Below are 12,399 nucleotides of genomic sequence, written 5' to 3'. Positions count from 1 at the left end.
AAGTTACTCTGTAGGGGCCAAAGCAGAAGTCATAATATTTTTAGAAAAACACTGAATATTTTGTTGGGGGAGGAGTCACAGAAAACCACCAGCCCAAAACAACCCTAACAAAGTGAAAGGAATGTAAGTATTTCACTGAAGTCATCAGAAGAGATGGGGGTGGGATTCTGAGAAGTTTCCAGGAAGAGATGATACACTGAAACCACTGGCTCACTATTGTAGTCACTTAAGATATATAAAAGTGATTTAACATTGTTTCGTGTGCTATTTTATTTTAAAAATAAATAGCTTAAAAAATACTTAAGGCTGTTGCATAGACTCACCAGCAACTCTTTACCCACCTTCCTTTGCTTTTTGTCTTCCACACCAGCTAAGATCTGGTTGAGGACCCAAAAGAGCATAATCATTCCCAAGGGGACGGGCCTGATGTATGCTGATTTTCTGCCAGTTAGATATTATTCTGTTATCAGTATATACGTAGCTCAGTATCTAGTATAGATGAATAACGTAGTAAAATGCCAAGATTTAGAGTATTTTAGGGAGAGATTTAAACTTGAGATATTAGTTTTTACTGAGAATTGGAAAATCGAAATTTAAAAATTTTAATGATAAACTTTGTCATCTTCATGTCTCCTTGAATAACATCGGCCTTTACGATTAAACAAACTGATGTTTTTCAGTAACCTTCAGTGACTTCTGAGAGCAAGTCAAAGAAATACCCAGACAGAACCAGGTATGTCCACATTAAAAAACGTTGCTTCCTAAATAACTGCTGTAAATAATTTATTCTTCTCACTCCCCGTCCTGCCCCCAGCACAACTTGAAATTGTTAAACATCTACTGCAGCAGTCGTCTCCTCCGCACTTGAGTTCCGGAGCGTTCCGGGTGGGGTCAGGTCGTCACTACTTACGCCAGCGCTGCAGCCCTTTGGACAAACAGAGATAAACGTAAGGATCCGAGAGGCCATTTCTATAGACTGTTTTTATCTCTTGTCTCTATAGATCATTCTGTTAAATTTTTGTTTTATAAATTTAGGAATGAAGTCTTAGGCACCAATGAGAAGTTTCTACTTCCCTTTCTTCAGCCTCAATTTAGAGATGTGAAAAATAACCTCCGGTATCAAGGAAATGATCCCTTTCGGAGGTGCAAGTCTAAGGAAAGGTCTTTTCCCTGCGAAAACAATGACTTCAGGTTTTCCGCATCTCCATTTCTGCAGGGACGGTCAGGAAGGAATCCTTCTTTCTCACCGGTACCCAGGTGTACCATCCCTACCTGTCAGTATACAGCCGCTGGCTGCAGTCCCATTTCTGCTGCTCTCCTACTTACTGACACTGAATTAGCCCCAAATTCCAATTTGAGTCCAATCGGTATTTTAGAAGTTTTCTAAAGTGCATTCTATTGGCTTTTATTGTTAGCGGTTATCTTGTACTTTTATGCCAAAAGTTTTCATTCGAAAGTGTCTGGGGTTTTGTTTGTTTTTCTTAAATTGTGGAAAAATACTGGGCTTTTTGACTATCTTTTTATATGTCTTTTTAAACTTTTAACTATAAGGATATATTTTTATAAAACAGTACATTAAAAAACAAGCAAAAGTCATCTTGAACTAAAAGAGAAATGAAATCCAGGTATTTTCCTCCTGGTAAGATTTGGTGCAAGCTGAAACTGATAACTAGAAGGGTGGTTGTTTTTTAAATGTTAAAAATAGATTAGCTATGACAGCTATTAGGTTGGTGCAAAAGTCATTGTGGTTAAAAGGTTAAAACGTGCGAAAACCACAATGACTTTTGCACCAACCTAATATGTATAAGCCTTAGACACACTGATGAGTGACAGCTGTATTGTTTCTCCCTGTCTTTTGGGGTAGAAACCTGTATGGTTTCAATCCTCAAAGACGTTCTTAGGTAGGAATTAAAAAGTCACCAAGGAGAAGAGCCCTGATCTTCCAGGAGGCAGATCTTCAATGACAACCGTAAATGGAGCACAAGAGCAATTATGTAAATTCCAGTCAAGTCATATAAAGGCCATTATAACCAAAACCTCTTAGTAAAAAAGAAAAAATCCCGGAGCTTCAGGCAAAGCTCATTCACTAGCGCATGTCAGACAGTGCCAAACTGTAATACAAAAAGCAATTCTGAGAATCCCTGGGAGGTCCCTATAATGGGCTGTGACCTGTAACTGAGGCTAAAAATATAGAAAGGCTTACTCAGGTGCCTGAAGCTCCAGCTACAACAAAGAACGAAGTACCCGGTGACGAGCATCGTGATGCCACCAACTCTGGCACTGCACCTGATCCATCCTGTTTAAAAAGAGACAGGTTGAGCTATCATGGTGAGCTGTCACCAGCATTAATTGCATGTTATGCAAATTATCCCAGTGAGCCTGGGAGATGGAATTGTAGTTTAAAGAGTTTACATACCACTACATATATATTTAAACAGGCGAAAAAGCTCAAGTCTGGAAGACGTTTATTTTAAGAAATTTCAATTAGTTCCTGTTGTTTTGGGGAGTTAGGTTAAAATCTTTAGTGGCGAGGAGATTACTACGACGGACTGATTAACGTAAGATTTAGTCTTCCTGGCTCTGGGACGATCAATGTGGGCGAGGGAGAGATGGGGGTAGGCGGCAGACAGGCGGAGGTAGGTATTAAAAAATGAAAGCTGTTTAATAAATGGCAACTGCTATTTTATTAGCTTTGGTGCTTTCAAGTATGTCAGACTCCAGAATGAAAGCAGACAAACAGACGAGCAGGAAGACGACACATTTGTCTCCTTTCTTTAGCCTTGACAGTCATGGCTAAAGAAAGAAAATTCTCCAAATGCTTGGAAGCAGCAACAGAACGCAACAGTTAATGACTCCGGCCTCACCTTTTTGCACAGCTCCCAAGAGCCTCATTAGAGAGACGGTGGAGGTTGCTGGTGGTTCCCAACTCCTCAGAGCAGTCAAACTTCTTCCCAACAAAGGAACTACGGTTCCAAACAGAAGTTACAATGATAGTTCATCTAAATGGATCCTCTTCCCGGACACTCAGTACCCAAAGTTCCCAGGGCTAGGCCTCGGGAAAGTATATTCTAAAGAGGTGGATTAACATCTGCACTGGGCTGCAGCTCTATTGCACGTCAAAAACAGGCTTTTCCAAGGCTGAGCGAGCCCTGGGGATCAGGACCTGGATACACTTTTCGATCTGAACACTCTGCTCAGATGACCCTGTGTACGTGCCTAATGGAATGAATCATTCCTATTCGCTATCACCTGCTAAACATCTTAGCAAAAAGCACGACCTTCTACGATTTGAATATTAACCACTGCTACTTGTCACTGTATCTACGCGCAGCACGTCTGTTCTAGTACCCCATTGCTATTGCTGATCAGTCAACATTTCTTATGTTCAACACACGGATAACCAAAGTGGAAACACAAAGGAGGGTCTGTGCCATGTATTTAGATTTTTCCTGCACCATTTTTTCTTTATGTTTAATGATAGGCAGGGAATGTCTTCGATTGCCGGTTCTCTGGTCTTGGTTTGCTTCATCAGGGACAGTAGATAAATTAAGCAAATATTTACGACACGTTTAGCAAGTGTGGTAAAAGTTGCCGTGGGTGTAAAAATATATACAAATGATCACCATTGTATTAAGTCACAATGAAAAGAACCATGCTAGCTTCCAAGAAATTGCACAGAAGATAATTTTCTTGCAAGGTGATTAGTCACTTGAAAAAACAAAGCATGGCATAACCCATTCATCCTGGAAAAAATTTGAAAAGATGGGGAGAAAACATCTGCAATTATACCCGCTTTCTCAGCAGTGTCAGGAGCCCTGCGTGTGGCTCCTCAAATCTGTTCTGTCTCCAGCCAGCTGAGCCTGTTTATTTTGGCTCAGGCTCAAATTTACGTGTATGACATCAATTCAGGCCCTGAGCAGGGATATCTAAGAAGCCCAGGAGGGGCCAGCTCAGAACCCACAGAAGTCCTGCTACAGTTTTTTCGATGCCTTCTTGCCTGTTGCCCAGGTACCTTGGGTTCTGATTTCCATCCCTTTTGGCCTGGTTGTGGGCCTGGGACTGTTAATACCCACGACCGTGTCTGTCCCCCCATCTCCTAGACACTGCCCCATACCCACTCATGTCCATTTCAAACCCCACACGGGTGGTTAACCTGCCAGCAACACTGGCTCCACTAACTCAACCACTGAAAACTCTCACCTACCCTCTCGACCTCTAACATTTCCTAACACCCTTCTGGCCTAGTTGGAATTCCAGACGTATGATTTAACTTCCGCCTTTAAATCTCTGGCTATTGATTATATGCATGTTTTGATCTAAAACACCCCCTTCCATGGACTCCTCTGGCCAGTAGGGGACCTACACCCGGCTTGTTATATTCCTGCGCAAGTTCTGATCCTGAATATTGAGCCCCTTCCTCACGTGCCCCACCTCGAGCATCTCTCACGATACCCGATGGATGGAAATGCTGTTTAAAGATTAGAAAAGAGCCTTCATTTAGCTGTTTCCCGGCCTTTAAAAACCCATGACCCTGTAAGGTTTCTCACTTTACCTTCTGCTATCCCCATCAGCTAAGTTTTGCTTTTTGTAGTTACGTGAACTCTACTTTTTCCAAACACCCTCCCCTCCACCCACCATTTGTCTGAGATTTGCCCACTGGGTCTGAGGCACCTACGTCAGCAGTTCTCTAACTTGGCTGCTCTACAGAAACACTTAGGAAGATAGAGGACTTGAGGCCTTCCGTCTCTACGAATCTTTAATCTAAATAATGCCCGTGTGAAACTGCTGACTGTCCAGACTTGGCAACAAGGACCTCGATCTCTTAAATTGAGTCCCGAAAGCCAAGGCACCCTGAATTCTGCAAAGGCTCCACCAAGTGCCCCCGGCTGAGCGTTCTCAAGGCTACGGGGACTCTGCAAGCTTTCCTCTGAATAACGGAAACGAGTTTCTATCGCTGTACCTGTTGAGTCTCTTGAGATTTAAATCTTGAACTTCTAAAATCTAATTTCTCCAAGGCCAGGAAAACTACTCATTTTGGTACTACCGTGTTTCCCTGAAAATAAGACCTAGCTGGACAATCAGCTCTAATGCGTCTTTTGGAACAAAAATTAATATATATGACCTGGTCTTATATTATTATATTACATAATAATATATTATATATTATTATATAAGACCAGGTCTTATAGTAAAATAAGACCGGGTCTTATTTTCATTTTTGCTCCAAAAGACGCATTCGAGTTGATTGTCCGGCTAGGTCTTATTTTCGGGGGAACACGGTAAGTCCATGAAAAGCTTTCTCCCTGAACCTCGAAAGATGGCTCCTGATGCCGCTGAACTCCGTAAGCTGAATTCTTATCCCTGATTGACTAAAACTCCATGGCACCCTCAGAACTATCAGTTGCCTTGGGACTTCCTAGCTTAGGCCACCAAAATATATCCATTTTTTGTTGGCCATGAGAGCTTTTGGTTCTACCTTGTTTCATTCAAATGACATAATAGTCTTTTATGCCTCACAAGGCCCTGGGCACCTTTTTGTCCGGTGCAATCACGTCGCCTCAGTTTGCTCAGGTGCCCTGCATACGAGGACTAGCTGCTGCCACAGGTTTCCTTACGTGGGAAGCGTATCTGACATCGTCCTGAAGCGTTACAGCCAACAGAGGAAAACGAAGCTTGGAAACGCTTGGCAAAGACCATCAGGCAATGTTAGATGCCAACCTTCAACTGAAACTTGACGTTGGGCAAGTTATTTATCCACTCTGAAACTCAGTTTCCTCATCTGTAAAAGGGGCTAAGACCAGCCTCTCAGGATTGGTACAAGTTTACCTGAGATAATCTATGTAAACATGCAGGCATCATAGCTGACATATACAGTTAATTCAGTTGTTAGCTCCTGGCCCTGCCTGTAAGTATCAAAGAAAGATACTGGCTTCCTGAGGTAAAGAAGGCCGAGTGGACAGCCCATGCTCTTCTGCAAAGACCCAGGAAAGTTCAATTTAATTTGCAGTCACTGGAGGTAGCCATCGCCTGGTGAAATGACAGAGGAGCCACACTTTTCATCCTTGTAGATTCAGATGGCCTTGAAGTCTTCCTTGGCCAACTGAAGAATCAGGTCTCGACCTGCGATCCTATGGTTTCCTCTAGTGTCTTCTGTTCATTCAGTGGCAGCATCAAAGTCTGAGCATTAATTGTGGAGCCTACTTCTATCGTTTTTCAGTTTGTAACAGAACTAGTGGCACTGTGATGGCCACACTTTGTCTGATAGGAAACCAAACTGATCACATATTACAGACTGTAAAAGTCTCTAGAAACAAAACAGTTCCTTACCCTATTCTGGAAGAACTTATTGTTGAAGGAAGGATTGTATTTCCCCCCATAGTCAATCTCAGAAGCCTAGTGATTTGATGACATAAGTTACTGTGTCTCTCTTCCATTATGACTGTATTCTTGGGACCCACTAAAGTGAGTGTGTCAACTAACTTACATCAACCATGATACCTACCACTAGTTGCTACAAATAGTTGCCTGAGGCAGGGTTTAAAGACCGTGGACGTACAAGTCAGATGGACCTGGATTTGCATCCTGACTGCCACTTACGGTATGAGCATGGGCAAGTCAGTTAAGATGCCTGAGGCTCAGATTCCCCACCTGTGAAAGAGGGCAGGTCAGTGACATCACTTCAGAATTGTTAGGAGAGTTAAATGAGATAACAATGCAAAGTACCTAGCACAATGACAGAAACAGTCACCACTTGACAAAGTCAGTTCCCCCTTTTTTCTTCTAAAATAACAAGTGGGTGTATCAAGGACACGCCTTAGCACTACAAAAGATAGTACAGACAACAAAGATTTGCTATGGGCTGTGTTTATGCAACTGAAAAGGACAGAGAAGGACAGAGATTTAACAGACACCTATGTATGTTTCTAGTCACGGCATATTTTCTACAACACGGCTTAGTGGAAAGGATTCAGCTAGGCCTCAGGAGACTGGGTTCTACTTGTATCTCTACCACTGATTGGCAACATGACCTTGGACAAATCATTTATTCTCCCTGTGCTTGTTTCATCATCTACAAAACAGACACGAAATCACTCTGCTCACCTCTCCGAAGGGCGAGGCCAAAACAATCGGCGGAAGCACTCGGAAAACCACAGCAACAAAAATGTTAACATTCATTCAACGTCTCATACGGAGAAGAGGCTTGAGAGTACAATTTTGCAAAGAGAGTCTAGATGTTAGACCTGTTTGTAAAAAAATCGATAACCGCTGAGGCAGTTGAAGAAAATGCAGCTTGAGCTGGCAAGTCTTAATACACTTCCATTTTGAAATCTTCAGAAAGGGATAATTAAAACACAACAGAAAATGCTTTCTAGACCTGACAAACTGGGGTTTTGTGACAATGCGGTCATTTATGAAATGTATCCGAGGGAAAAATACATCCGTTTAGCAAGAGAGAATACAAGTTTTTCAGGTGTGAATCTATTCAGCGTCACTACAGGCCTCCTGTCAAAATACATCTAAAAGCATCAATAACACTGCACACACACAAACGAGATGGATGCTACATTAACCTGATGCCCCTAGCAAATCTAAAAAGAGGGAAAAAAACACAAAGTTTCTGGGTGAGGAAAATGAAGACACTTTCTATATTGTAACTAGAGAGGTAGTCCAATAACTAAAGGTGAGATTCAGCAGGAAAAAACGAGGATACCTGAAATGACACTTGGGAATGTTTTCGCTCCTACCTGGGGCCTCAGTCTGACCCACTAGTTAAGCGATTCTAGGCACCAACAAGGTGCCTAGAAGCTTCTGAAGAAACTGATTCACAATTCAGATCAGTTTCGATGTCCAGTCCGTCCCCCCCCCCCCCCCCCAGCTAATCTCTTATGTCTTCAGGCTCAACCTCTGGTTGCATTCTTGGGTCCTGTTCTTTGTGGACTAATTTTTCTAGTGCATGGATGGCCTTCTTTCTGTTCCTTTTTTGCCGCCCCCTCTATTCCTGGTCCTCATCTCCTGCACCTCCACTTCCAACTATCTGCCTTGAATGCCGTGCCTCCCGGGACAGTTTTCATCTCATCTTGCCCCCAAATCCAAAAGTAGTGTCTGCTTGTACCTTGCCGCTCTAAATTCCCAGATGTTGCACTTGACCATAAACCTGGAACCTATTTGTGTACAACCGGGGCCTGATTGAAATCTGAACACAGAGCTTGTTCTATATAGGTGGACGCTTAAGTCTTCATGCTTTTCTTGAGTCTGTTCAGCTTGAATACCCACCCAATTTCTACTGGCCACGCCTCTTCCCAGGGTAGAAATTCAACTGTTATCAATATCACCAGCCCGCCTGTCTTAATCCAACCTTCGACTACTGGTGGAGGGGAAGGGAAAGTGATAAAGCACTGTTACCCCTGGAACAAGAAATAATGTTTTCAGAACAATGTAAGTCCAGTGCACTTGAGTTCCCAGGTAAAACTAAGCCGAATGAAAATATTAGTATTCTGAATCGCATTAATTTAAAAGGCACAGAGCAGTTTCTATGGGCTGGATGGCCCTTGAAATCGAGCATGTTTACCTTGTGAAAGTCTTTCCCCCTGGGGACTGATGAGCTGGGGCTTCTGGGCCGTTGAATTCCAATCCCGAGGCTTTCCTGGCAACACCCCTAAACCAAGATAACCGGGATAGAGCTCTGGAAACCACTCCAGCCCCAGGGAGCCGGGAAGGGCCTTCTTGCCGGGAACATCCACCTGATGGGTGAAGGGGCTTTTAGAAGTATGACGCTGGGTTGGATGTAAAGACGGCTGGCACCCAGGGTGTGAGGCTTGGGGCTGAGAGCCAGATGGGGGCTGCAGAGACGCTTGTTCCTCGCTCCCCATCAATGCCTCTACATCAGGGACTCGATTACGATTGCAGGCTGCTGCTTTCTCTTCTTGAAGAAATTTCATAGCCAGAGAGGCAAGACTTTGATTACGTGACTGTGACACAGAAAGAAACTCATTGCAAGTTGTGTCCCTTGGTGTGAACAAATTTAAACTGGGACCTTCATCTCGAGATTTCTTCTCTGTGGCTGAATCATCGGTACTGAAGTTCTTCGAGTTGTCGCTCACGGAAGAGCATTCTTGCATTTGTGTTACAGATACACGTTCCCCTGCATGTCCTTTGTCCCCACATGCCTCTACCCCAAGGTTAAGTCCTCCTTGGTTCTTCTTGACTTGGATTTTACCTAATGGGCTAACTTTAAAACCTAAAACCCTGTTCTTTTCCTGATTCTCAGGGTCTCTAACCTCAGTAGAGACTTCTGAGAGGTGATGCCTGGCCTTGGAGTCTCTCTCATTACTTAAAAACGAAGTTCTTACTCTTTCATCCCCATCATTGACATTTCTGAGAGAACTATGATAATCACCAATAGGCATAGCTAGTAATGTTACTGGGAGCTTCTGTCTTGACGGATCAATTTTGTCCAATTTTAAATGAGCATAAGTGGTTTGTACATCATTAGCTAAGGCTGAAGAATATTTCCTATCTTGATTTGACAAAGAAGGTTCCATTGGGCCCAAAGGTAAAGATTCTTTGGTTTCTGAAGGATTACTTCTACTTTCCCCTGATTTAGGCAAATCTTTGGCAAGTTCTCTTTTAGGAGTAGTGTTCTCTGATGCATAAAACTGAGCCTTAGTTTCTCCTTGGGAAGTAATCTTTGGTTCAGGATTTTTTAACATGTTGAGGGAGAGTTGAATTTGATTTTTGATGTGTTTATCTGCCTTTGTATTACTTGCTCTTTCCACACCAATAGCTGGTAGTGGGAAGGACTCAGTTGTCTCTTCTGGTTTGTCCTTTATCAACTTAGCATTTCTTTTCCCACTCTTTGTCACCAACTCTCTCTCTTTAGCTTTATTCAGGTCTTTGATTGGACTTTTCGTTTTCTTAGCACGTGAGAGTGTAGGCTGCTTGGACAGACAAACATTTTGATCAGCAGGCATAGTTGGTCCTATCATCTTACAGTATGGCAAGTGGGATTTTAATCGTTTAAATTGTTTCTTACAATACGGACACTCTTCCATTCTGGGCAAATATCAGTCTCCTATTCCTGAAAAAGGCAAATAGGAGAGTATGAGGAGCACATAATTTCAGAGTAAATACCAGTATTTTATTTGTGTCAGACCTTTTCAAGTCATTTGGAAGAACCTAGGTTAAAGATAAATTTTTAAAAGTTTGTTTTGATCCATTCTTATACAGGTAGAACAATAGAAGACACAGTTTGATTTTGATAAATGTCCCTGGCTCCATTTACACTTGGTATTTTACGTTAGGAAGTCTTCTAGGAATCAATCCTTACAGAAGACTATCAAAGTGATTTCTCAACATCCCTGACTAGGAGGTGAGCAAGATGAAAGAGTTACGTCTAATGAATTAATGGTTAGTGGAAGGAAGAGGTATCCAAATACCAAAATAAAAGGTTTGCTATTTAAGGTTGTAGCAAGTCGACTGGATATCACATGGGTATGGAGGAATTGTTCAAAACCCTTAAACACATAGATCATTCAAGGAGAGAGTGGTGAAGAATAAAAAACTCGGGCCAGGAATTGGAGATGGTTGATTGGTTTCCAAAGTGATATATATGGAAGATTCATGGGGTGCAAGAAGAAAATATTAGAACTTCCATTATCTAAGCACGAGAAATTGAGCTCTAGTAACGTTTAACATATTAGTAATGTGTATGTTTGTGTATATATATGTGTGTATATATACATATATTACCTACACATGTACATAGATAAAAGTATGTATAATGCACAAATCATATATACATGGAGGGAGCACGGCCCCCAATTTTTTACTGATATTTTGTAGTACAATGGATTATTGGCAAATTTGTTTAGTTTGACAGTTTGTGACATTTATACCATATAAAAACATTAACAAAATTTATATGTCTTTATTATTTTCCAGTAAGAAAAAGAAATATTTAATTACAAAGTTCAGTTGAAAGTGATTTACTTTTTACATTTCTTCTTTCTATAAAGTTAGAGGGCAAGGACATGTCTATTCTGTGCACAGTATTCTCAAAATCTAGTACTCAGCCTGGCGTGGGATCCTTGTTCTATGAATTCTTTCTCTGGACATAAACACGCGCATAATATAAAGTATTGTTAAGTGTGAATATCTTCCGACCACTACATAGGTCAAAAAGTGAGACTCTGAAACCATTTACAAAGTAAATATGTATCATCCCGGCCAAACCATTTATCAAAGCAACCAACCCACCTTGTTCTACATGAAGTCAGGCAAACAAAACCTTTTCTGCCAACAGATTTTACAGTAATTATTCTTACTTTGCAGGTACCCCTTTGACAATATAATGAAAGTTACGGGCTGGTTATTTACAAAAACACCCACAACTGTCGCCAGTCCCTGGGCCTTAGGCTAATGACTTTCTGAACCCGTGAGACGTGCCTGCCTGTACAGCGTTCCACCCTCACACTTCTCTGTGCCCTCACATGGCAACGTCTCATGGTGGGTGCCTGCTTTCTTACCAGCGCTTCTCTGCTAGGATGCTAAGTGTGCGGTTGTCTCTCCCGGCTCTCCATGCCTCACGTTCGCCGTTCCCGAGTCTGGCAGAATGAAACCAGATTTTAATGTCAGCCTGTGCAAGACACAATCGGAGAAGTAACTCGACAGTACTGAACCGAACACAACTAACTGGGTTCTTCGCAGGGCAGCTCCCGTTCGGTGTTCCGGGAAGCGGCGAGTTCAGGCTTCACCGTCCTCCCGGACACAGGGCCGATCTCAAAGAGACGCTTATCTCCGTCTTCACGTCCTACGCTCTCCCGCGGACATTTCCCCTCTCGGCCGTGTCACCCCGCCTGCCCTCCGCCCCTCTCTTCCTTTTCACGCCGCTCGCTAGCGGTTTCCAGCGGAGCGGGCGGGGACCGCCCGGCGGCTCCTGGGTCCGAGGCCGGCCTTCCCGCAGCCCCAAGCGCAAGGCGCCAGAGCCCCTGGGGCTCATTCTGCGTCTCGGGGAAGCCCCCCATCTGGCTCATCACCCGATCGACTCCCCTCTCGGCTCCGGACAGTCGCCCCCAGACCTAGGGCGGAGGCGCCCGTAGGAAAAAGCCCCGCCCATCGACACTCCCCCAGAGTCGCGTCCTCACCTCGCAAGACATAAAAGTGCAGGAAGCCCACGCAACAAGCTCCCCAGAGCCGCGCACAGGCGGCCTCCCAACTCCCGGTCCCGGGACCCGCGGCAAGCCGTCTACATGACTGCCTGAGGCTTCGCAGCTATTTTTAAAATTTTTGTTACCTCACAAGGACTGAACTCAAACCCTCATTATGTACCATTATTATGACATAATTTAATTTTATTGAAACCTGGCTTGGCTTTTACGCCGTCCCCGCGAGGTTGCGACA

The 12,399-nt window shown here is 43.3% G+C and overlaps 1 protein-coding gene across 5 annotated transcripts; it reads right to left on the bottom strand.

The window, feature by feature from the left end:
- Positions 1–586: 586 nt before the first annotated feature.
- Positions 587–12,362, bottom strand: MTNAP1 (mitochondrial nucleoid associated protein 1). 5 transcript variants are annotated; one of them, XM_074319970.2, is made up of 6 exons: positions 12,144–12,360; positions 11,526–11,635; positions 8,570–10,078; positions 2,865–2,963; positions 2,204–2,296; positions 587–925 (listed from the first exon to the last, which is right to left on the bottom strand). In XM_074319970.2, the coding sequence occupies exons 3-6, from the start codon at positions 10,050–10,052 to the stop codon at positions 903–905; spliced, it is 1,698 nt and encodes a 565-aa protein (XP_074176071.2). In that variant the 5' UTR covers positions 10,053–10,078; positions 11,526–11,635; positions 12,144–12,360; the 3' UTR covers positions 587–902. The 5 variants fall into 5 exon arrangements, with proteins under 5 accessions (XP_074176071.2, XP_019595982.3, XP_074176072.2 ...); XM_019740423.3 differs by having other exon boundaries at positions 11,526–11,603; XM_074319971.2 differs by lacking the exon at positions 12,144–12,360 and adding an exon at positions 11,693–12,071 and having other exon boundaries at positions 11,526–11,603.
- Positions 12,363–12,399: the final 37 nt, after the last annotated feature.

This window comes from Rhinolophus sinicus, chromosome 12 (genome assembly GCF_057876585.1).
Source record: "Rhinolophus sinicus isolate RSI-liver-muscle chromosome 12, RSI-T2T, whole genome shotgun sequence".
NCBI classification, from domain to species: Eukaryota; Metazoa; Chordata; class Mammalia; order Chiroptera; family Rhinolophidae; genus Rhinolophus; species Rhinolophus sinicus.
Note: the sequence above shows the minus strand (reverse complement) of the source record. Positions and strands in the feature narration are given on the sequence as shown.